This window comes from Aquarana catesbeiana, linkage group LG03, assembly GCF_042186555.1.
Source record: "Aquarana catesbeiana isolate 2022-GZ linkage group LG03, ASM4218655v1, whole genome shotgun sequence".
Classification (NCBI taxonomy): domain Eukaryota; kingdom Metazoa; phylum Chordata; class Amphibia; order Anura; family Ranidae; genus Aquarana; species Aquarana catesbeiana.
Window position 1 is genome coordinate 712,795,347 of NC_133326.1, and position 26,443 is coordinate 712,821,789.

Here is a 26,443-nt window from a genome sequence, read left to right on the forward strand (position 1 = left end):
ATGTCCGATTGTGTGTACGCAGCATTAGATGGAATAGTCTGCGGGGGTTGGGCCACAGGTTGGAGCAACAGTCTGCATGGAGATGCAGGAGGAAACTAATACTAAATCCTATATGCACATTATATCTTCTGGCTCTAACTTTATTCAAAGTGTATTCAAATCCTTAAATATGATGGCAAAGACTTATCCTATGGGCATCCCATATTCCTATCCAAGTTGGACCCCCCAATAAAACAACAAAAACAAAGCTCGCAAAAGACTGTTCATTGTCTCTGGATGAGATGTATGAAGTCTGGCAGTGGGGTGATTTGGCGGATTGTTTGTTACTAGCTGCAACACCATGGCTACATATGATTTATTGTGATTTGGTGAAAGCAGATATGGAAGTATATTATTTATTGCTATCACACTTTTAGATTAGGATAGCGCGGCTCTCCTTTGTATCTTAGTTTGGTCTGCACGGTCATATGGGGCGTGATCAGTGCTAGCAGCTGTCTAGATGAACTAATTGGTATACATATATGGAAGCTCACAAGAATTCTACTATTTAGGATATTACCTCTATACAAAGACTTGACGTTGAAACATATCCTAAAACCTTTTAGCACTTGTACTAAATACGACATCCCCCAAAATAATCTCTACCCCCTTCCTGCCCAGGGCAATTTTCATCTTTCTCCGCTGTCACACTTTGAATGACAATTGCGCAGACATGCTACACTGTACACAAATGACATTTTTTTCATTTTTTCAAGACAGATAGAGCTTTATTTTTGTGGTCATTAACCACTTCAATACCAGGCACTTAGACACCTTCCCGCCCAATCCAATTTTCAGCTTTCAGCGCTGTTGCACTTTGAATGACAATTGCGCGGCCATACAACACTGTACTGAAACATATTTTTTATCATTTTGTTCCCACAAATAGAGCTTTTTTTTGGTGGTATTCGATCACCTCTGCGATTTTTATCTTTTGCGCAACAAATAAAAAAAACAAGTTTTTCTTTGTTTCTGTTAAAATTTTTTGTAAATAAGTACGTTTTCTTCTTCAATGACGGGCACTGATATGGCTGCACTGACAGGCACTGATAAGGTGGCACTGATGGGCACCGATGAGGTGGCACCAATGAGGTGGTACTGATGAGGTGGCACCGACGGGCACTGATGATGGGCACTGATAGCTGGCACTGGTATGCAGCCCTGATGGTCACTTATAGGTGGCACTGATGGGCACTCATAGGCGGCACTGATGGGTAATTATGGGTGGCACTGATAGGTGGCACAGATGGGCACTGATAGGTGGGCACGGATGGGCACTGATGGGCACTGATAGGTGGCACTGCTGGACACTGATGGGTGGCACTGATGACACTGATGGGTGGCATTGCTGGGCATCACTGATTTTTTTTTGGTACATGATGGTGCCAGTCAGTGCCCATTTGTGGGCACTGACTGGCACAGATTGGGCATCATTTGCATCATGTGGATGGCCATGGGGTACATACCTGGCCATCCACATGTTGCCCACTTCCCTGGTGGTCCTGGGGGCTTCCCTGGTGGTCTAGTGTGGGCATCCGAGGGGGGGGGGCTGCGCTGATAAACAATCAGCACAGACCACCCTGCCAGGAGAGCCGCCGACCGGCTCTCCTCTACTCGCGTCTGTCAGACGCGAGTGAGGAAAAGCCGATCAGCGGCTTTTTCTATTGACATCGTGATCAGCCGTGATTGGACACGGCTGATCATGTGGTAAAGAGCTTCCGCCAGAGGCTCTTTACCGAGATCAGTGGCGCGGTGTGTCAGACTGACACACCGCTCCACTGATCGCTGTGATGCACGCCCCCACGGGCGCGTGGCGGCATGTTATCCTGAAGGACGTCATATGACGCCCGGTCAGGATAACAGAACCACTTCCCAGATGTCAATCTGCTATTGACCGGGCGGGAAGTGGTAAATCACCACTGGGTTTTTTTTGCTAAACAAACAGAAAAATACCAAAAATATGGCAAAAAACTTTTTCTTAGTTTTTGTTATAACATTTTGCAAATAAGTAATTTTTAATTTTTCTTCTTTGCTGATGGGCACTGATGAGGCTGCACTTATGAGGTGGCACTGATGGGCATTGATGAGGTGACACAGATGGGCACTGATAAGCAGCACCAATGGGCATTGATAAGCTGCACTGATAAACACTGTTGGGGCTGCACTGATGATCAATGCCCTGTTTATCAGTGTAAACAATGTACTTGCAGCCTTGCCGGTTATCGGCTCTCCTTTTCTCACAAAGACACAGCGTGTGAGGAAAGGACTGCCGATAACTGGTAAGTCTGTTTACATGAGATCAGCTGTGATTGGACACAGCTGATCACATGATAAAGGTCCACTGTGATTGGCACTTTACCCCGATCTGTGATCAGCTGTGACCAGAGGCGGCTCTAGGCTTTGTGAGGCCTTAGGGAAAACTTAGACATAAGACACCACTCATAATAATAAAAATAATTCAAGCAATAAAAATGAATACATTGCATTATACAGTGTACAATGAACTGATGGTAATTCACCCATGGCCAGTCCTCAAGGATTCCAGAATGTCATTGGATCACATCACACCAGGATATGCACTGCATCACAAGCTTCCTCTGTATAGTGAAGGTCACTTACTAGACAGCTCTACGTTATGCCTAAATTTCACATTACCTAACAAAGGCCATAGATCCATCATCTATTTTCCTAAACCTATTCCCCATACCTGCTGTGGACACAGCCAATGCATTTACTATGGTCAGTGAACCTGAATACAGAAAAGCAGATGCTGAATTTCTTTGTACTGCAGTGTCAGGAAAAGGCAAACTAGTGTAGAGAAAAATGAAAGCAGGGGCCGACTGGCAACTTTTGGCCCAGCGTGCAAGTGCAACCCAGAGGGCCATGGTGCAGCAACTTGGCCTTCCTCCTGCTCTCCCTCTTCCCTGCCAAGAGAGGGAGAAGGAGGAGAGGAGAGAGGGGGGAGCAAAAGGGGGAACGAGGAGGGTGAAAGGGAAGTAGAGAGAGGAGAGAAAGAGGGAAGTGGGAAAATATGTGAGAGAGTGGGGGGGAGGGGGGGAGAGAGGTGAGGAGAGAGAAAAGGGGAGCAAAATAATGTGGGGGTGGGAGACAAAGAGAGGGATGAATGAGGAGCGGAGAGAGAGGAAAGAGAAAGGGGAGAAGAGAGGGAGGGGAGGAGAGAGAGAGAGAGAGAGAGAGAGAGAGAGAGAGAGAGAGTGGGGGAGAGGGAGGGGGTGATTGAGAGGAGAAGGAGATGAGGGAAATGGGGGAGAGGGTTGGGAAGAGAGAGAGAGCGAGGGGGGAGGAGGAGAGAAAGGGAAGAAGAGAGAAGATAGAGGGGAAGAGAGATGGGGGGAGAGGGGGGGAGAGGAGAGGGGGGAGAGAGAGAGGGATGGGAAGGGAGAGGAGAGGGGGGAGAGAGGGGTGGGAGGGGAGTGAGAGGGATGGGGATGAAGAGGAAGGGGGAGATAGTGGGGAAGGGGGGTGAGAAGAGGAGGAGAGAGAGGGGAGGAGGGGGACTGTGAGAGGGGGGTTAGAGAGGAGAGGGGGGAGGGGAGAGGGGAACGAGAGATGGGGAGAGGGAGAGAGGGGGGAAGATTGGAGAGAGAGAGAGAGAGAGGGGGAGAGAGGAGTGAGAGTGGGGAGAGGGGAAGGGAAGTGAGGAGAGGGGGGAAGAGAGGAGGGGTGGGGAAGAGAGGAGGGGTGGGGAAGAGAGGAGGGGTGGGGAAGAGAGGAGAGGGGGGGAAGAGAGGAGAGCGGGGGAAGAGAGGATATGGGTTATAGAGGGGTGGGAGAGGGGGGAGAGAGAGAGGCAGTCACACAAAATATTACCTAAAGATGGAACTCTTCCATCCCTCCAGAGCTTTCAGATGTCATTAGGGATCTGAACCTACATTGCTCATTCATACTGTAAATACTAAGTGAATGTTTTCTTCATACCTTATATTTTTTTCTCTGAATATGTAATAAGTCTCTGATGAAACAGATATTCCACCATCTCTATGCTGGACAATTATATATCACCGAAAGTTGAATTATTTCCACTGATCAATGTAACTTGTGTAGCGCTACCCCGGAGGAGCCGCTCGAATATTTGTGCCTGGGTCTCCCACTGATTGATCCACAGCCAGTCACGGGGGATTTTCACACAGCCAGGTGCACACACTGCCGCTCGTTATTTCCAATGACCAGTCTAAGGGATTTGTTTTTGTATTTTATTTGGAGAACTTGTATAGGAGAAGGGAATTAGTAGAATACTCCAAATGAACTATTCACAGGTGAGGACAAATGTGTATCAGATTATCAGTAGGACCATACAGCAGCTGTACGGAATAAACAAGTCCCTTTGTAGCAGAAGGAACTCAGTGAACTTTGCCTCTTCAGGACACTAGCCAACGTCCCTTTTAGCTTACATCTAGCAGCTGACTTCTAGCACAAAGAGGTAGGGTGCCCACGTGTCCCGGATTGCCCGGGATTATCCCGTAAATTACATCTTTGTCCCCAGTCCCAGGCACCTTCACTCTGACAATCTGGGAACAGAGGCGGACCGAGCCGCCATAGCCCTGGCTCTGGCTCCACTTCCACCTCCTCCACCTACTCCTGATTACTGGTTGCTATAGCCGCCTGGCATCTGGCAACCAGTGACGTCACTGCCCAGCGTTGAAAGGATTTCACTTCCTCCTCCACGCTAGTGCTGCTGGGAGTCACTGCTGGTTCTTTCACCTCTGCACTTGGCTCCAGTGACTGGCTTGCAGCTTGTGTGGGGTGTTTCTGTTCCCACACGCTGCGTGTACGGCATCTCTCCCTTCCTCCCCCCTCCTGCCCACCTCACACTAACACACGGACTGAAGTCCCCTCCCCTTTTTCCTCGGCTCGGATGTCACAGACAGGAGAAGGAGGGGGAGGGGAATGGACACAGCACTTAACAGGACATGACATGCTGATCTGAGGTTTGTACAGAATATTAATGCTTGGCACTTGCAGGAGAAAGAGACACAGAGACAGGGGGCAAGTTGTCAAAAAAGAATACTTGCAGTGATTTTGGGGGATAAGAGCATGCTGTATGTGCTAGGGGGCACTTTAGGAGGGGAGATATATTGTGCTGGGGGGGGTCAGATTTTTTACTCAACCCCCTCTTCCAACACAATTTCTCTCCCCTCCCAAAGTGTGCCCCCTAGCACATACAGAATGCTCTTATCCCCCAAAATCACTGCAAGTATTCTTCTTTGACAACTTGCCCCCATCTTCAAAGACAAACTGGCTGCTATTGAGGGGACAATTGTACCGTCTGGAATCCTGGGAACTTTGCTAGAGATTCAGGGCAATTCTGGAGGAGGATGTAAGGGGGCACTCTAGAGGAGAATGTAAGGCACACTCCAGAGGACTCTACTCAGTCAATGATCCTCCAATTGACATTCCATACAGTACCTCTCTTAAATTGAATTACATGTGTTAATCTAAAACTTGAGGCCTCCCTCTCTTACCTTTGCTTGCTACTTACTAGTCCAACTGCCATTCATTCAAATATTTTTAATGTACACCACTAGACCCAGCACCGCTAGGTCTCTCTCAACTTATGCTAACATACTATATATTGTCTTTCTTGATTTAACCTGTCAGACAAATGTTGGGGCCATTGTTCTTGTTAATTGCATTCTCACAAAAAAATTTAATGAAAAAAAAAAGTGAAAAAAAAATTGTTTTATCTGAAAGACAATAGCCACAAATATTGTACAGTGGCTGGATAGTTTAAACAGCTTGGTTAGGCCAAAATATAAGAGTGAGAGGCAGGGCAGGGTTTTATCTTGAAAAAATAGAGCATATTATCTGATAGACAATAGTCACATATAACTTTAGGTGCCCTAGCATCCACTAACTTCTAGGCACAACACAGCATTTTCCCAGCAGCAAATATTAGAAGTGTGTCAGTTGAGGTCTAGTTGCGTAAACATTGTGTGGCACCTTCACCGTGCCAGGAGTAGGCTTAAAACTGCAATGCCGGATTTACCCTACAGTAATCATTAGAAATCTGGCAGCTGTGGAAAGATTGTTTGGCATCTTTACAGTGCCGAAGCACCAGAATGGACAAGGAGAGGTGGCGGGAGCTGTGTAAGAAAAGCCCAGTAGGTATTGGAACAAGACAAAATTCTGGGCAAGGGGTCACTGCAAGATGGGTATTAGCATTCACGTGCAAACATGTGGTGCGTGTACACGTATATGCCTGGCATTGGCGTCAAACAGCCTATTAAGGCTGGATTGTAATATGAACAGATTGCTGAGTGGTCTTCAACTAGTTCCTGATCTACCTGTGCCCTGACCTACTATATTTGCCTTCCTGTGCTTGACCCAGCTTGCCTCTGACAGATCTTTGGATTCCTGCCTACCTGTATTGGCTTGTACCCTGACTCCGCTTCTTCCTTACGTTTTTGCATTTCACTGCCCGAGCTGTGAACTGACCCTAACTTGAATCCTGATGCTTCCTTTGCCTAATGTTCCTGTACCTTGCTGCCTGGCTGTTCATGACCTTTTGGCTTGTGTCCTGGCTTTGTTCCTGTTCACTGATCAAGTGTCACTGTGTACTGGTCTCTGGTCCCTGTCCGGTGATCCATGGTCATCCAGATCTTTCAACCAAGTTGCCACTGCCTGCTACATTGGCCTTTGTGATACTCTGTGTCCTGTCCCCACTACCAGGGGTGTTTGACAAGAGGTGCAGGAGAAGTCCCCTCTTTAGCTCGATCTTCACCAGGTGCGTGACAAGCTGGTAATGGTGGCAGGTCTAATTCTATTCTATAGTATCAGCGGCAGAGGTTTTGTAGTCATTGGTAATCCAAGACTGGTTCATTTTAATAAAAGTGGTCGACTGTCAGGGGATAGGTGTATTCTCCTCTTTCTAAAAAAACCTACTGCTGCGCCGAAGGCCTTCTTGTTCCAGGGCAATCCACAAGCTGCAGCGCATACTGTGCAAGTAGGGATGAGCTTCGAGTTTGAGTCGAACTCATGTTCGACTCGAACATCGGCTGTTCGCCAGTTCGCCGAACAGCGAACAATTTGGGGTGTTCGCGGCAAATTCGAATGCCGCGGGACACCCTTTAAAAGTCTATGGGAGAAATCAAAAGTGCTAATTTTAAAGGCTTATATGCAAGTTATTGTCATAAAAAGTGCTTGGGGACCTGGGTCCTGCCCCAGGGGACATAGATCAATGCAAAAAAAGTTTTAAAAACGGCCGTTTTTTCGGGAGCAGTGATTTTAATAATGCTTAAAGTGAAACAATAAAAGTGTAATATCCCTTTAAATTTCATATCTTGGGGGTGTCTATAGTATGACTGTAAAGGGGAGCATGTTTCCCGTGTTTAGAACATTCTGACAGCAAAATTACATTTCAAAGGAAAAAAAGTCATTTAAAACAACTCGCGGCTAATAATGAATTGCCGGTCCGACAATACACATGAAAGTTCATTGATAAAAACGGCATGGGAATTCCCCACAGGGGAACCCCGAACCAGAATTTAAAAAAAAAAATGACGTGGGGGGTCCCCCTAAATTCCATACCAGGCCCTTCAGGTCTGGTATGGATATTAAGGGTAACCCCGCGCCAAAATTTAAAAAAAAAACGGCGTGGGATCCCCCCAAAAATCCATACCAGACCCTTATCCGAGCACGCAACCTGGCAGGCTGCAGGAAAAGAGGGGGGGTGAGAGAAGGGGGCGGGGTTACGTAACGGGTGACCCCACCCCTCTGAGGTCACGGGAAATGCCACAGGGAATTCCCCATCAACTCCCCGTGCGTCAGAGGGGGCGGGGTCACCGGGTGGCCCTGCCCCCCCATTATTTAAGAACCGTCAGAAGAGGAGAAGCGTCACACAGCGGGAGCCTCCCTCCATACCATCATGGATGCGGAGCGGGCCGAAAAGAAGATGAAGACAAGAAGATGAAGAGAAGAAGATGAAGAGAAAAAGATGAAGAAAAAGATGAAGAGAGAAGCGTCACACAGCGGGAGCCTCCCTCCATGCCATCATGGATGCGGAGCGGGCCGAAAAGAAGATGAAGACAAGAAGATGAAGAGAAGAAGATGAAGAGAAAAAGATGAAGAAAAAGATGAAGAGAGAAGCGTCACACAGCGGGAGCCTCCCTCCATGCCATCATGGATGCAGAGCGGCCCGAGGAGAAGAAGATAAGAAGACGCCGCGGAGGAGATGCCGGATGAGAACACCGAAGGAAGAACTAGAAGAACCAGAAGAAGAAGAAGATTGAGGAAGAAACCGAAGAGAGATAGAAGATAGAAGAAAGAAGAAGAATTTAAATAAAGGAATTGTCAAAAACTGTCTCTTGTCATTTTTAACATTTTTGACAGTTTTTTTTTAAATGGTAGGGGTACCCCCTTACCATTTCACACAGGGGGGAGGGCCGGGATCTGGGGGTCCCCTTGTTATGCCCATACACACGGTCGGACATTGATCGGACATTCCAACAACAAAGACCAATATGGAAGTGAAAAATAGTGAAGAAAATATTATTCTATAAATATAAAATGAATTGAATTTAAACTAAAAAGTCCATCTTCTTAATTCCACAGTGCTTATAGTAGAACCAAGCTTGTAGTGTAATCAGAAAGTTCAATTTTATCCTCCACCGCACCACCAGTGCTAAACACCCAAAATGCTCGCTTACCAGATGGCAAGCAGTAAAAGCTTGCGACCTATACCCAGCCAGGGCCTTTATCCGGTCAGGAGCCAAACAGATGGATACCAGGAAGAACCCTCAGGCTGATCTATATACTAGGCAGGCACCACCAAACTCATGGTTCACAGATACCAAGTGTAGGTGGATGTAGATACCGTTCAGATGTATTCCAGAATAAAAGAAGGGTACCATAGCGTAATACTGACAGACATATTTATTTGAGAAATAAGAAAGCCACTTACAAGATTGTAGTAATTAAAAGCAGATTAGCCGGCCGGCTCATACAAACACCCATCCCTTGAACGGCACACGCGAGATGTCAGCACGTCAGCTCCTCCCGATGCGTGTTTCGTCATATAATGGGGCACAGACGTCGTCATTATTTGTTTTTGCTTCATTTGTGTTATCTCCTGTAGCACAGCTCCTATTTTAACCATTATGGTTACGTTCCATTAATAAAAAAACTTTTTCAAGTAACAACCTATTTTCATAATTTTTTGCTGCTTTAAAACCCCACGGGGGATATCTTCTTTTTCTTTTTGAACTTTTTTATGTATTGTCAGACCGGCAATTCATTAATAGCCGCAAGTAGTTTTAAATGTCTTTTTTTCCTTTGAAATGTCATTTTGCTGTCAGACTGTTCTAAACACGGGAAACATGCGCCCCTTTACAGGCATACTATAGACACCCCCCAGGTATGAAATTTAAAGGGATATTACACTTTTATTGTTTCACCTTAAGCATTATTAAAATCACTGCTCCCGAAAAAACGGCCGTTTTTAAAACTTTTTTTTGCATTGATCCTTGTCCCCTGGGGCAGGACCCAGGTCCCCAAACACTTTTTATGACAATAACTTGCATATAAGCCTTTAAAATTAGCACTTTTGATTATTCATGTTCGTGTCCCATAGACTTTAACGGTGTTCGCGTGTTTGAACAAATTTTTTGCCTGTTCGCAAGTTCTGGTGCGGCTCATCCCTATGTGCAAGCTCCAGCCCATGATTCAGCCTTGACACCCAATAGTATATAGGGTCTACGTATCTGAGAGTGCCTACATCAGCCCTGGACCTGATGTAGTCAGCAATCATGTGATTAAGGCACTGCCCAAAGCCAGGCCTGTCTGCTGTAGTTTGAAAAACCCTACAAAGCAATGCTAAAGCAGCCGCTGCCATTGTTGCTTCTTCTTTCAGGGATCAAAGGATCAGAGGCATGTTAGTTATCAGAAGGGATCCTGCCACCATCAGGAAATGCAGCAAAGAAGTTCTTAAAGCCCAATTCTGAGAATTTTTAAAAATACACCCTTGCAACGTGCCTGCTTTGCAAGGGTTAAATACTTGTTATATCTAGGGATCAAAGAACATGTTGTAGTACATACCTTACATTCCCACTCTGGCCGGCTCTGACGCCTGGAGGTGTCACAGTTGAGGCAGCTAATATTGGAGCTGTAGTTCTGCTAGGCAAGTTATAACCACCCAAAGCGCCACAAACCCTTCTGGCCTGACGAAAGACTCACTGAACACTACGGCACTTCATGATGATCCAATGAACCACTAGCACATGTGCCAGGCAAGGTACATGTGCTTTTTTTCCAGGCGAGGGGCATCCATAAGTTTAGTGCTGTTGTCACACATGACTTTGCCTGGATATAGATCGTGTGGGGTCAGCCACCTTTCAGCCTAGAGAGCTGCCAGCAGCTCTAAATCAGAATTGCTCCTGTCCCCAGCATGGCAGCATTTAGCCTGGAATATTGTATATGATCTGTGGTTCTTAGGGGAAGGCTGCTGGTTCCAATGAGTCAGAGGAAAGAAGTAAGTGAGGAGGATGGGATAGAGATGCCTGTACTGTCACAATCGGACAAAATGTGTGGCACCACCACCTACTCCGGTGTTCTGCTCTGCCCTGCATTCTTCCCAGCCACCATATGTCTGACCCAGTATGCTTCGAATGATATGAAGCATCCCTGCCAATACTAATTGGACCACATCTCCATTGTCATGTGTACATGTGTACAATGTCAGTCCAGCAACACACACATTACATTCCACATGCTGGTCAAGGGCAGGAATCTCCTTCTGGACAAATCAGCGGCAAATGGTTACCTTTCATGGTGGAGTAGCACAGTCCCTAATATTATAGAAGGTGGCATGGAGGTTATTTGGGGATATTTTATCTTCCACTCCAACAGCTGAAAAAGACACATATGCCCTGGGAGGAATGCTGCTGGAGACAGTGGGGTGGGTGTAGGAGGATTCTGCAGAAGTTTAAACCTTTGCTTGACCCTCCTCATTGTGGTCCCATGACCGCCTTTCATGGAAGGCTTGTCTGAGAATTTATCAAAATTTGAGCCCAAGAACTTGTGAGTAGACTGGAAGCCAAGCTTGGTGGGTCTTGATGGGTAAGATGCAGGGGTGGAGAAATGAAAGGAACATTTTGAAGACTTTGTAGTCTGTTTCTTAGGCTTTCTACTGCTGAAGTTAGCTGCTCTTGCCACCAGTAGGCATCCCTAAAAATGGAATCAAAAGTAGATGTGAAGATGTTGTCCTTCAAAGGCCATGCTAATCAGATTCTTCTTCTTAGAAGCAAGTTCTGCAGTCTTTAGCCAAGTTGTTTTATGCATGTGTAATGACATGACACCCATGTGATGAGTCAGGAAGCTTCCAGCAAACCGCCAAAACTACAGCTACAGCCATTTTCTCCACACATTGTATAAACATGGTATCAACAGCAACACTAGTAAGATCTCTAAAGCTGGCCCATACACAGAACTAATTTTGCCAGTTCCTGATGAACCAGACGTAGTTTGCTCAGTGAATGGACCTATCAACACACTCCTATCCAACATCCTTCTATCTATACATGGAAAAATGCATATGCAGCCACTGTATGGGTATTCTGACAACCACAGATGTCAGACTACAATAGCTGACACTTTAGATTTGTCTATCCGCTCCGAATAGGTGTGAAGAAATTGATAGATTTGTCCTATTCAGTTGTTGTGGCTGAATGAGAGAAATCTTACAGTGTATGACCAGCTTTATGCCGCAGACACACGATCACACATTCCGTCAACAAAATCCATGTTTTTTTTCCGACAGATGTTGGCTCAAACTTGTCTTTCATACACACGGTCACACAAATCTTGTCGGAAATTCCAAACGTCAAGAACGTGGTGATGTACAACAGGTACGACGAGCCAAGAAAAATTAAGTTCAATAGCCAGTGCGGCTCTTCTGCTTGATTCCGAGCATGCGTGGAATTTTGTGCTTCGGAATTGTGTACACACGATCAGAATTTCCGACAACAGATTTTGTTGTCGGAAAATTTGAGATCCAGATCTCAAATTTTGTTTGTTGGAAATTCCGACGGAAAATGTCCAATGGAGCCTACACACTGTCAGAGTTTCCGACAACAAGCTCCCATCAAACATTTCCCGTTGGAAAATCCGACCGTGTGTACTGTATGATGGTTAGACAACTAGGCTCAAAGTATGTGGCAAGCCCTCAGGTTCTCACAAAATAATTATTTTTTTTTACTATTTGGTGACAATTGTTGCACAACTTATTTTTTTTGTTTAGTAAAGATTGTGAAATTAGGATTGTAAAAGATTTTCTGGAACACTGAATGGAAAAGAACTCTGCCATCTCCTGCTTACGCCTTGTGTGTCCAGTGGTCTCTGAGTGCAGAAACTTTCCATATCAGCCATCAGACATACAGGCAGTAAATTCCTCTCTACTGTAGTTTAAAAGGAGGAATGGGAAGTACACAAGGAGATAAGGAAAATGTTGAGGTGTGGAGACAAAGTTTTGAGAGGAACCCTGAACAACCCCATCATTGCCCTGTGCATGGTGTGTGCTAGGCAGCTCCCATGTCTTATTTTCCTTCTGTCCGACATATGTCACAAGGGTCAGGGGAAGGGGCAAAGGCTCAGACTCACCACACCGGGAAAAGGCACCTTCACAGGGGATGTACTACCAGATGGCCTCTCCTCTGTGGGACTGAAACTACTGAGACTCAGATCACCACTGCTCTGGACCTGTAGAACACTCTGAGTCCAGTTCCAGAGTCAGCTTTTATAGGCTCACCCTACGTCTCCCTTGTGGCAGGGTCTGATCTGTTCTTAGCAGAGGGAAAGGATGTCCATCACCTGAGGACATTAGCAAAATTAGCAAAATAAATTGAGGATTGCTGGGAGCAGTTATATAAGTGGTCCTAACAACATTGTTTGCCAGTGACCTCACCTGAAGGTGGCAGCATATAACCCATGGTCAATTCTTAACCGCTTCACTGTCATCGATGTATGGAATACGGCGGCACAGACCCGCTTCCAGCTGGCCAGCCCAGCATCACTTATGTTGGCTGCATTCTTGCTTTTGCAATAAGCTCATGGTCGCTTCAGCAACCTTCAACTTTTCAACTTATACCAGAAATGATCCCCACACTCTAGTGAGTAGAATAGTAGTTGATTACAACTATTTATTCAAAAAGTTGGCACCCCTCGATCCCTGCAGTTAGTGCCATTCCTGCTTCTTGGGTTGTAGTGTCCTCTCCCCTCTGTGGCTCTCTGCTACCTCTTCTGATCTTCTGTGGGCTTTGATCCCCCTCTGTCCTCCGAACCCCCATGTCCACAAATTCCCCTTCCTCCATGTGCTTCAAGGGTCATATATACGTGCAGCTGTGGGATGAGTAAGGTCTACGCTGCTTATGATTGGCTGTCTGCAGTTTATCAGCACTGAGGCTCATTCAGGCTAGCATTTCGGGGGTGGTAAAACCCATCAGTTGAGCCATGGTTTTACTGGCCCTGAACTGCTCCCCGTTAACTGCAGAGGCACCAATCAGGGATGTAAAAAACAAAGGAATTGGGGAAAGTGGGACTTTGAATGAAGCACTTGGTAGCGTATAGATAGTTAGCTGAACAAGGGAACTTTATTTTGTGTACATAGTTGGTAACCATACATATAGTGTTCATATCAATAAAATAGGTAAGCATTGGGGTACATATAGTTAACCATAATTTGGCAATACATATGTCTCAAATGCAATCAATGGTACAAGTTCAGGCAAGATAAAAACAAAATGGTACAAATGATGATACAAAGCCGTGAATAAGACCATAACAAAATTCCCAGAGTTCAACCTGAGGTGGGTTAGATAAGGTTAAAATTACGAGGTAATGCCTGCAGGACCTGAGGCCTCACTTTAGCCTGTAGAGGTACAATTACATAAGAAGTTGAGATCTGGATGTATTTGAGTAAAAAACGCATCAATTAGCTCTACGCGTTTCGTGGCTACTTCGCCACTCGTCAGGAGCATGCGTGTAATCTATGGTGGAAATAATAAAGGAAAAACAAAAAAGCTGTCAATAATGATGGGGTAGAGTAGAGCCCCAATCAGCATCAAAGTGCATACCTACCAGTTGAGGTCCAACGGTTACCAGTACACTGACATGGTGCCAGGAATAACAGGCGACATTCCCTACCGGGGGCCGTGGTGGACAGCCCAGCGGGGGCACCAAGAAGTCAGCGATCGAGGCGGGCACGGGACCACAAGGTATCTCTAGGAGAGAATATTGAGAGAGAAAGAGGTGAGGGATAGTGAGGTAGACAGGGGCTAAAGAGTTAGCAAGTGATGAAGGAGAAAAAGAGGGGACCGTGCAGAGAAAACTAAAATTAAAAGTGGGGTGCTGGCAGCTCTGAGTGATGCCAGAGGGAGTGACCACCGACCAAGATGAAACCAGAAAACCAGTGCCACGCTGGGAAAAGTGAGACGTGAGAAGTGAGTAAGTACCTGTATGGACAAGGAGCCAAGAGTCCTGTGTGTGGAGGTCAGTGAAGGGAGAGCCTCATGTGCCCGGACCGCCCGGAAGGCCGCCCCTATGAACACCACCGAAGGGCCGCCCACCCCCATCACGCCGTGTTGCACGTTGCGGGGGAGGGACGCCGACAGTCGGAAGTATACCCCGACTCGCCAGCAAGCCAGTCTCCTCCGTTGTCAACAAGTGTGGAAACCCAAGCATGCCCACGTGACGGCGCGGGGAACGCCGCACGTGCAGCGTGGGAGGCGTGATGTCGACACACAGTAAGGTGCCGCCGCCTCCCCAAGGCGTCATAGGAGGCGGGGTTAGGCGGAGGCCCGTAGTGTGCGTCACAGCCCCCGGATCAGGAAAAACCCGATGCCATGGCAACCCTGCCACAGTTCGGCAACCCTGCACTCCGGGAACAAATAGATGACTTGGATATTAAAATGAAAAGAAAGCATTGGTGAATGAAAATTGTAAAACAATTATAAACTAATTAAATAAACAGGGGAGGCTTCACATCAGGTCAATAGATGCAAGGGGATAATGGAGGTAAAATCATGGGGCATAACCAAGTGCTTCCATCCCTGGTTCTGTTATGCAAAAAAAAGGGGGGGAGAAGAGCTTTAGGGACTTTAAGGAAGCCCAGACCTGGTGAGGTCACGTATTTCCATCCCTACGGGACTTTAAATGAAATCATGGCCTGGTAAGGTCATATATTTCCATCCCTGACAAGTCAAAAACAAAGGAATTGGGGAAAGTGGGACTTTGAATGAAGCACTTGGTAGCGTATAGATAGTTAGCTGAACAAGGGAACTTTATTTTGTGTACATAGTTGGTAACCATACATATAGTGTTCATATCAATAAAATAGGTAAGCATTGGGGTACATATAGTTAACCATAATTTGGCAATACATATGTCTCAAATGCAATCAATGGTACAAGTTCAGGCAAGATAAAAACAAAATGGTACAAATGATGATACAAAGCCGTGAATAAGACCATAACAAAATTCCCAGAGTTCAACCTGAGGTGGGTTAGATAAGGTTAAAATTACGAGGTAATGCCTGCAGGACCTGAGGCCTCACTTTAGCCTGTAGAGGTACAATTACATAAGAAGTTGAGATCTGGATGTATTTGAGTAAAAAACGCATCAATTAGCTCTACGCGTTTCGTGGCTACTTCGCCACTCGTCAGGAGCATGCGTGTAATCTATGGTGGAAATAATAAAGGAAAAACAAAAAAGCTGTCAATAATGATGGGGTAGAGTAGAGCCCCAATCAGCATCAAAGTGCATACCTACCAGTTGAGGTCCAACGGTTACCAGTACACTGACATGGTGCCAGGAATAACAGGCGACATTCCCTACCGGGGGCCGTGGTGGACAGCCCAGCGGGGGCACCAAGAAGTCAGCGATCGAGGCGGGCACGGGACCACAAGGTATCTCTAGGAGAGAATATTGAGAGAGAAAGAGGTGAGGGATAGTGAGGTAGACAGGGGCTAAGGAGTTAGCAAGTGATGAAGGAGAAAAAGAGGGGACCGTGCAGAGAAAACTAAAATTAAAAGTGGGGTGCTGGCAGCTCTGAGTGATGCCAGAGGGAGTGACCACCGACCAAGATGAAACCAGAAAACCAGTGCCACGCTGGGAAAAGTGAGACGTGAGAAGTGAGTAAGTACCTGTATGGACAAGGAGCCAAGAGTCCTGTGTGTGGAGGTAAGTGAAGGGAGAGCCTCATGTGCCCGGACCGCCCGGAAGGCCGCCCCTATGAACACCACCGAAGGGCCGCCCACCCCCATCACGCCGTGTTGCACGTTGCGGGGGAGGGACGCCGACAGTCGGAAGTATACCCCGACTCGCCGGCAAGCCAGTCTCCTCCGCTGTCAACAAGTGTGGAAACCCAAGCATGCCCACGTGACGGCGCGGGGAACGCCGCACGTGCAGCGTGGGAGGCGTGATGTCGACACACAGTTTTCTCTGCACGGTCCCCTCTTTTTCTCCTTCATCACTTGCTAACTCTTTAGCCCCTGTCTACCTCACTATCCCTCACCTCTTTCTCTCTCAATATTCTCTCCTAGAGATACCTTGTGGTCCCGTGCCCGCCTCGATCGCTGACTTCTTGGTGCCCCCGCTGGGCTGTCCACCACGGCCCCCGGTAGGGAATGTCGCCTGTTATTCCTGGCACCATGTCAGTGTACTGGTAACCGTTGGACCTCAACTGGTAAGTATGCACTTTGATGCTGATTGGGGCTCTACTCTACCCCATCATTATTGACAGCTTTTTTGTTTTTCCTTTATTATTTCCACCATAGATTACACGCATGCTCCTGACGAGTGGCGAAGTAGCCACGAAACGCGTAGAGCTAATTGATGCGTTTTTTACTCAAATACATCCAGATCTCAACTTCTTATGTAATTGTACCTCTACAGGCTAAAGTGAGGCCTCAGGTCCTGCAGGCATTACCTCGTAATTTTAACCTTATCTAACCCACCTCAGGTTGAACTCTGGGAATTTTGTTATGGTCTTATTCACGGCTTTGTATCATCATTTGTACCATTTTGTTTTTATCTTGCCTGAACTTTACCATTGATTGCATTTGAGACATATGTATTGCCAAATTATGGTTAACTATATGTACCCCAATGCTTACCTATTTTATTGATATGAACACTATATGTATGGTTACCAACTATGTACACAAAATAAAGTTCCCTTGTTCAGCTAACTATCTATACGCTACCAAGTGCTTCATTCAAAGTCCCACTTTCCCCAATTCCTTTGTTTTTGACTTGTCAGGGATGGAAATATATGACCTTACCAGGCCATGATTTCATTTAAAGTCCCGTAGGGATGGAAATACGTGACCTCACCAGGTCTGGGCTTCCTTAAAGTCCCTAAAGCTCTTCTCCCCCCTTTTTTTTGCCAATCAGGGATGTAGACATGCCACAGCCATGAAGCAAAGCTGGTACCCATTTAATGCATTCGGCAGATACCACCGCCCACCTAACATGACCCATTCATTAATTTCATAGGATCTGGTTTCCATCAAATGATTCTGATTGCAGCTTCCAGGTCAGTCGTGCCCAGAGGAACCCTTCCCTCCGGACTCTACAGTAGATAGGGACACTCTGCAACCACCCCATATCCATGTGCAATGCATATGGTTGCAGGGTGGTGGCGCTGCATTTGATCTGAGTATGGACCACTTTTCGAAGGAGTGTCAGTCCCTGCCCCTAGTGTGAATGAGCCCTAAAGCTGGCCATACATGGATGGAAATTCAGCCGGTTCAGAGGGGATCGGCTCAATGTCAATCAGTGTGTGGCCGTCCCTGCTCAGCAGAAGTCAATCATTAGAACAAATTCTATAGAAGGGGAGTGTTGTGAAATTTTTCTTAACCCCAACTGGCTGCCGCCATTGGTCAGTGTAAGTCGCCTATTTACAGTTCTGTGTTCCTTTAATTCTCACTGGTTTGCAAAAAAACCCCACAAATTACAATTTATAAATATTTGTTATTTATTAGCTCAATACAGGTTCATGTTCTAGAATTAGAAGGGATTTTGTAAGTTATGTTGTATTTGTATCCACTAATAATGATTTTCCTGTATTTTCAGCAAAAATATTATTTTGATTTGTGCAATTATCATGTGACTTAAATCTAAAAATCAAATAAAACAAAAACCTAAAAATCAGTATAAGTGATACAATATTAAGTCAGTAGTTATAAAAGAGATCCCATTGAAATTCTAATGATGATCCATTCTACGAGGACACATTATATTAGGATCCATTATAAAAGTGATATAATATATGATATAATAATGTAGATACAGTTATCAATCATACATGATGACAGCGAAATATATGATGAAAAAGAATGACACAATCTTCAAACTTATTATATTCTTGTTTCTACTACATATTGTAATCTTATACTATAGATAATAATGCCCCGCCCCCTTCTGTAAGTAATGCAGCAGCCGTACACCCCCTATAGAGTCTCCATGTACATCCACACTCAGAGCCGGAGAAGTGTACATTGTTATATTGCAGTCTATAAATACCAGTAAGTACATCTCTCCAGGTAAACACTGCACCCCCAGATCAGTGCACCCCATCACCTCTTACCACTGAACATAGTCATACTGACTGAGGAACCTTTGGCCAGCCCAGAGGCGGGATAAAGAGACTCCACCCACTTTGTCCTTTTAGGGTAAAGTGGGAGGTTCTCTTAAAAACCCTCCAAAACCCCCCTATATATTCTCCTTTGCTGTTCCCCAATATGTTGTAGCTCCATTAAAGCCCTTGCTAGGTTCCCAATTTCCCGGGTATGAGGGATCATGTTCTCCCAGCATACAATGCTCAGGCCTAAGCAGCCAATCACCAGACTTGAATACTGTCACATGAGCGAGGGGGAGGGGTGACATCATCCATCCCATCCTGTGTAAGCTCTGACATATTCCAACATGGAACCCACATGAGGAACGAAGCATCAGAGGAGAGCAATGATGGGGAATATAAGTGGGTTGGCCCTGAGTGGACAAGTGACAGAGTCTCTTCAACCACTTAAAGACCGTCTCACGCCGATATACATCGGCATAATGGCACGGCTGGGCAAAGTAACATACCTGTACATCACTTTGAATTTTCCGCCGTGCGTGCGCGCCTGAAGAATGGGGAGATGTCAGTGTAAACAAAGAATCTCCCTGTTCTGCCTAGTGACAGGACACTGATCGTCTGCTCCCCCTCATCGGGAGCAGTGATCAGTGTCATGTCACTGCTAGCCCATCCCCCAGACAGTTAGAATCACTCCCTAGGACACACTTAACCCCTTCACTGCCAGTGACATTTTTACAGTAATTAATGTAATTTTATAGCATTGATCGTTGTATTAATGCCAATGGTCCCAAAAATGTGTCAAAATTGTCCGATGTGTCCACCATGATGTAGCAGTCACAATAAAAATCGCTGATTACTAGTAAAAAAAAATATATATTAATAAAAATGCCATAAGACTATCCCCTATTTTGTAGACGCTATAACTTTTGCACAAACCAAAAAAAATATATACATTGCTTTCATTTTCAAAATTGTCGCTCTATTTGTGTTTATAGCGTAAAAAATAAAAACCGCAGAGGTGATCAAATACCACCAAAAGAAAGCTCTATTTGTGGGAAAAAAAGGACGTCAACTTTGTTTGGGAGCCACGTCGCACGACCGCGAAATTGTCAGTTAAAGCGACGCAGTGCCGAATCGCAAAAAGTGGCCCGGTCATTTGGCAGCCAAATGGTCCAGGGCTGAAGTGGTTAAGACCATTTGGGGTCCAAAAGCAATGTGACATACTTGGGTCTCAAAAAATAAATAAAGTCTCATATAAGATCCCTAGGTATTGAGACACACTTGGGGCCCCAGACAGACTCCTTTAGCACCCAAGGCAAAAAATCAAAGTGTCCCCCCCCCATGAGCTGTGAACTATAGCAGTATAGGTTGCAGGTTCTGCCATTTTTGTGCCCCCATCCCGCTGAAGTACCCAAGCTGGCCACCTCTTCTGTAACTCTTTGGCTCGGCCCTGTCACCAGACCCTTGAAAATGTTTGGGGCCCCCAGCAATGTTAGATTTTTCAGGCTTCCACACAATGTGACATATTTGGGCCCCCAGGGACTGGGGCATATTTGGAGAATCCTGGAGAATGTCACATACTTGTGTTCCCAAGCCATATGATATATTTGGGGCCCCTAGGCAATGTGATATTTTTGTGACCTCCAGACAATGTCATATACAGTATTTGGCCCCCCGGCTTCCCTCGTAGGCTTTCAGAAAGATAAAGTAACAGATTAACCCCGTGTTTCCCTTTTCCCATAATACATCTCTTCTTATTCAGCACAGTAGTGCAGAGTGTGAGACCCGGAGCAACCAATCAGATGGTGTGACTGTTAGCAGCACTGTGATGTATATTTGCTGTTCAGCGTGTTCAGGGCCACAGAGGGGGTAGAACCGGCCCTCCTGTATGGGGTCTGGGCAGCTTTATGGTGCAGGCAGTTCAAAAAGCTGCTGATCACAGCTCAGAGCCCCCACCATCTCCCCCACAGTACAGATGACTTCTCCTTCTCTCCTTCCCACCAGTTGCTGCAGGGGGAGCCACAGGGGGATCGGTTTCATAGACTGGCCCCCCCACTGCTCTGATCACCCCTCTCCTGTCCACAATCCCCATTCCCCACAGCTCTAATCCCATGGTGGCCCTCTTCTCCCCACAGCTCTGTCAGCTTCTCCTCCTCTCTCTCCCACTGGCTGTCAGCTGCTGCGGGCACACAGGAGGACCAGTAGATATGTCATATTTATCAGCCCCTTCTTTTTCTCAGTGAACACAGTGAGTGATTGATAATGATCACTTCTGTGTTCATTCATAATTGAAGTGTGTTTACTATGCTTCAGTTTGTGATTGAACAGAAAGCCTCTGTACAGAGCACCTCCTGTTTCTTCATTCCCTGCAGCTTCAGCTGCAGAGAAAGGATTGGAGATCTCTGTCCTCAATCACTTCCTCTGTCTTAAAAGTGAAACATCAGCAGACTGTTTAGACCCCTAATATTTCACCAAAGCCCCCCACTGCCTACAGGAATGTTAATTTTTTTAATATAAATAAAACAAAAAAAAACATAATTAAGGGTTCATTCACACAAGTACTTTGGTCACATGAATAAGTAAGCCGTGTTCAGGGCCATACACCTGACCCCACACACCCATCCAGGCTTGGGGTCCCTGTCAGGTAATGTACGGGGCCCCATGATTTCTAACAGCAGCCCTGATAGTGTTCTCCGGTCTCACCCTCTTTGTCTTCCCGTATATTCTACATATTACCAGCCTAATGTGTGCCGTGTCTCTGTAAGGTATTGTCCTCTCTGGTGGGGAAGATGAGGTGAGACCGGAGAACATGCTGCACAGCAATATACATCTCAGTGCTGATAACAGTGACACCAACACAATTATATTACTGATACATTCTATTAAAGTCTATGCCAAGCTAAGAACTTTTCCTCATAGTTTTGAGGGGAGTGAGGGAGGATTAGAACCCCTGTTGTGTTTTTACTGATATCTGGGGATTCCCCTCACTTCCTGTCCTGCTGACAACATTGTACTGGGCAGTAAGTGAGAGGAAATCAGCAAAGGGGACCCAGACATACATTTTTAGTAGAATAGGGGAAGGCTAGAGCCCCAGTCAGATTTTATTATAATTGTGGAGAGCTCCCCTCACTTCCTGCTTGGTAAAATCTTGTCACCGGGACAGGAAGTGAGGAGAAATCTCTTTAATGGAGATCTGGATAGCAGTAAAAACCTGACAGGGGTTCTAATTCTCCCCACTCCATCCAAAACTAAGAAAAGAAAACATTATGGGTGGACATACACTTTAATGATACATCACATTTTATTGTCTTAGCAGTAAATCTCTAGATCCCTTCTTCATATATTTCCTCTGAGATTGTTACATTTCTTTTCATCTCTATTTAGTATAGATTGTATGGAATAGGAGGAGGAAAGAGAGGAGAGGTGACCCCATCCTATCCAATCACAGCGACCGCACTGCACCCCGCACAGAGTGACTGCATGTGGGGGAGGGGCAGAGAGTAGGGGGGAGGGGCCAGAGGAGGAGATTGCTGATGTCACACACTGTGATAACTTTCTGTTTAATGATTACAATGAAAGTAATTGTCATGAGATAGATAGATAGATAGATAGATAGATAGATAGATAGATAGATAGATAGATAGATAGATAATTATATAGATAGGCCACACCCCTCTTTACTGACAAATAGGAACATGTCATTCACTATTACTATTAGGGAGAAATCTCACATTTAACAAAAACCTGCAGGGCACTGACGGAAGTCCCACCCACTGCTTTATCCTATTGGCTGAATATTCTACTAATCCCACCCATCCCTGTGACATCACCAGTCTCTGGGCTGAGTTCTCACTATTACTATTATTCCCTATTCCCCCCACAGATCTTTACACAACCTCTCCCTATATTTATCCCAGCATGGAGGGGCTCAGTGAAGGTGGTGGTAAAGGTGTGGAGATGTCGGATCGGGTCACACAGATCATAAAAGGAGATCCGTCCGACCTCATAATCCAGATCTATCCTGACTCTGTTACTGGAGATATTGGGGAGTAAGGGGATCTTATTACTGTCATGTATCACCCAATACTGATCACCATTCCTCCACAAACCCCAGGACTTGTTATTCCATCCAATCAGTGACTGACCCCTCCCCCTGTCTATACTGGGGTAACACATCCCGACTATCCACCAATCTGATTTCCCGACATCCACTTCCCAGTAATGTCTCCCTGAGGAGAAACTCCGACTGCTCAACACCTGAGGATAACCCTGAAATCTCTCTGGAGTTTCTGGACGATTCTGGTCTCTATATGACCTGGATACAGTTTTCCTGTCATCTGATATATGGAGATCATTATGAGCTGTGTTTACATCCAGTAATATGTCTGCAGCTCCCTGTATATAGAAGGATACATTTACCTCTGTTATTGTATCAGATAATGTGTGTAATGTGTGTGATATCCCATCCACATCCAGACCCCCTCCATCATGGAGGAGCTTCTCATGTCTCTCTCTGTCCTCATTATCTCCATCCTCAGTATCACACAAGTCACCTGTGTCTGATTCCTGTAAGACAGTCAGTGGATCCGTCATGTTACACAGCTCCTCAATGTGACGTATCTTCCTGGACAACTCCTCCTTCTTTATTTCCAGATCCTGGATGGAGATGGAGATCCGCTCTGCCCTCCCGGAGATTTCCCTCAGGATTCTCTTCTCCAGGTCTTCCAGACGTCTCCTGAGATCTCTAAACAGGACAGTGACTCTCTCGGTGTCACCAGATGCTTCTTCTTCTACTTTACTCCTGTGTTCCTGTAGTCTCTGGACTCTTTCCTCCGTCTCCTCTCTCTTTGTCAGAAGTTTCTGCAGAACATTCCTCAGTGTCTCCTTCTTCTTCTCAGAAGCCTCATCCAGCATCTCCACCTGGTGTCCTCGATGTTCTCCAGCCAAACTACAGGACACACAGATACAGGTCTCATCCTCAGTGCAGTAATACTCCAGGATCTTCTTATGGACAGAGCATTTACTGCTCTCCATGGACAAGGTGGGGTCACATAAGACGTGTTCTGGGGACTTTTTGTGGACTCTCAGGTGTTTATCACACAGAGAAACCTCACAGAGCAGACAGGATCTAACAGCAGGTACAGGAGAGTCCACACAGTAAGTACAGAAGACCCCGGACTCCTCCTGATCTGGCTGAGCAGACAGGAAATTCTCCACTATGTTACGTAGTCATATGTTCCTCTGCAGTGCAGGCCGATCCGGAAACTTCTCTCTGCATTCAGGACAGGAATATCCTCCAGACCCCCCCTGTGTATCCAGCACACGATCAATACAGACCCGGCAGAAGTTGTGTCCACATCTCAGGTTTACAGGATCTGTATAAATGTTCAGACAGATGGAACATTCCAGCTCAGCTCTCAGGTTAGACGCCATCGTTGACAGTAGAAGAGAGAAATGAAAGTGAAAATCTCTGACACCGGAGAAGAATGCAGTTGGGAGGGTCACATTCTCCTACACAGGGTGAGGCTGATCCAGATCTGTATTATTAAAGTATTGAAAAGGAAGGTTTTTTTTCCACAGTAGTAAAGATAATCAAACCTCCCAACTTTAAGAGAAAGAGGGAAAGATGGGTGTAAAGAAGAACACACTAAGGCCCCTTTCGTATGTCCCTTTTTCATCCATCCGTTTTCGGATGAAAAACAGACATACATGTATTCCTATGGGACAGCGGATGTCAGCGGATGAATATCCGATGACATCAGTCTCTGCTATGCTCCGAAACTGAAACCGAAAACCCTATTTTTCCATCCGCCTGCGGACCGTCTGTCCATTTTCATCCGATCCCCCCATAGAGGAAAGCGGAGATCTGACTGGTCCGTTTCTGAACAGTTCAAGCGCCAAACGCTTCTAAACGCGGTAACTCACGTTTAGCCACGTTTAGTATACAGGTGTTTTTCATTTTTGGCTATTTGGCAAAACATGTAAATGTGGCAAAACAAACGTTTTTAAATGTGGTTTATTATCTGTCAAGTTAAATCGTTCAGGAGAGGTTGTAACAACGTCCCGTGTACATGAAGCCATATATTCAGGTATGAACCTAGGGGCATCAGGTGACACCTTTTAAATACACATATATATATGATTGTTCCGGAGACCCATGGGGAGGTAACTGAGGACTCACAGTCGTTAGTAAATGGAACAGTGTGATGGCTTGGTGGTGGCTCCATATGGACTGAGAACTGCTGAAACTGAGACATCCATCTGCCCGGATCCCATGTGGTGAGAGGGTTAAAACCCGGAAGTTTGTTTAATAATACACACACTTAGAACTTTCACAGATTGTTGCTGGGACAGATAGTCCCATGGAACAAGCTGAGTTGGAGAATATTACATTTGCATAGACTACAATATTCGAGAGCTGACACTAGATGTCTGTCTTTTTCGTATAAGAACACTTAATCAGTTTGCTGGATAATAATTGCCTTTGTGTATTACCTTACACTGCGCAACACCTCAGAAGAACTCTCTGTGGATTACAATTACCATTTCATAGCTAGCGAAGATTGAAGACGTCAAGACTATCTCTTTTATTGCAGGGCCCTGCATCTAGTTACAAAGGGTAGGGACTTTACGGTTTAGAGCAGGGGGAGCTCCCTGGTATAAATATATATTTAGGTATATTTGTGTATGTTACCAAGACTGTCAACTATTTACTATACTGTTGCACTACGTTGGTGTGATAGTGTAGTCACTGTAATAAATCTTTATATAAAATATATCATTTACCCAAAAAAGAAGTTATTTTGGTTATTACAGAAGTTTGTGTGCAGTGTTGTTATTTCTCCTGCAGGTGGAGCTACAAGCACCCAGGTAGAGGTAAATAAATATAAGTGTATGTTGTGGGTTAAAGTTGGAACTAATATCATTACAACACTGCACTACAGCTGTGTCAAGGGGATTGAACAACTTAAGAGGGGTGAGAAGAATAGAGGACAGGCCCAAAAATAAACCAGCAGCTCCACCGTGAGTTATTGCTACACTAGCTTTTAAGCATTTTTAAAGGCACTTTTCCTTGTTTCGTTTTTGGAATTGTCCAAATTGGTGATATATGTCCCTTAGGGTGGGACTTGGGCCCCATACCCATTTTAAGGCCAATAACTAGAAGATAAGCCAGCCAAGTGGGGACTAGCAAAATTAACAAGTCAGTTCCCATAGACTGCAATGATATTTGTTGTATAACTTTTGCCCATGTTACGCTCTTTGTTTGCCCCCTGGACCGGGGGGTGTTTGTCTCATCTGTAATTTTGTAGCATGCTTGGATGATGTTCTTAATTTTGGGCAGGGGGGTGGGGCTTATTTTGTGCTAGCTGCATTTGGGTTGGTCTGGGCATACTCAGGGACTTTGATTTTTTCCTGTGCCTTTTGGTGTGTGAAATGCATTTGGATTGGTGTGGGCATGCTCAGGGACTTTGCTTTTTTTTCTTCTTTTGTGTGTGAACAGCACTTGGATGTTTCTGGGAATGCTCAGAGAGTGTGTTTTTTGGGTGAGTAACTTAAGGACAGGTGTACCCACTTTGAAGTTCTGTCTCTAGATTGGGTGAACTTGCATTTTTGTGTGTTTCATGGACTGTGCATGTGTTTTCAATTGCCTCTTTAGCACGCAAACCATATTTATCGGCGTATAACACGCACTTTTTTCCCCTTAAAATCAGGGGAAAATCGCGGGTGCGTGTTATACGCTGATCCCCTGCGATCCGGAGCTGTCAGATTTTCAAAATCGCCGACCTCGATTTGAAAATGGCGCCGCCGGCGCCG

At 45.6% G+C, this 26,443-nt stretch overlaps 1 protein-coding gene across 1 annotated transcript in view; it reads right to left on the reverse strand.

Moving 5' to 3' along the window:
* LOC141134355 (uncharacterized) overlaps window positions 1–24,082 on the reverse strand; it is a 145,568-nt gene extending 121,486 nt beyond the window's left edge. The window contains 1 exon segment of the mRNA XM_073623923.1: window positions 22,501–24,082. Coding sequence (XP_073480024.1) covers window positions 22,501–24,061 — 1,561 coding nt within the window. The 5' untranslated portion in view covers window positions 24,062–24,082.
* Between the last annotated feature and the right edge of the window lie 2,361 nt (window positions 24,083–26,443).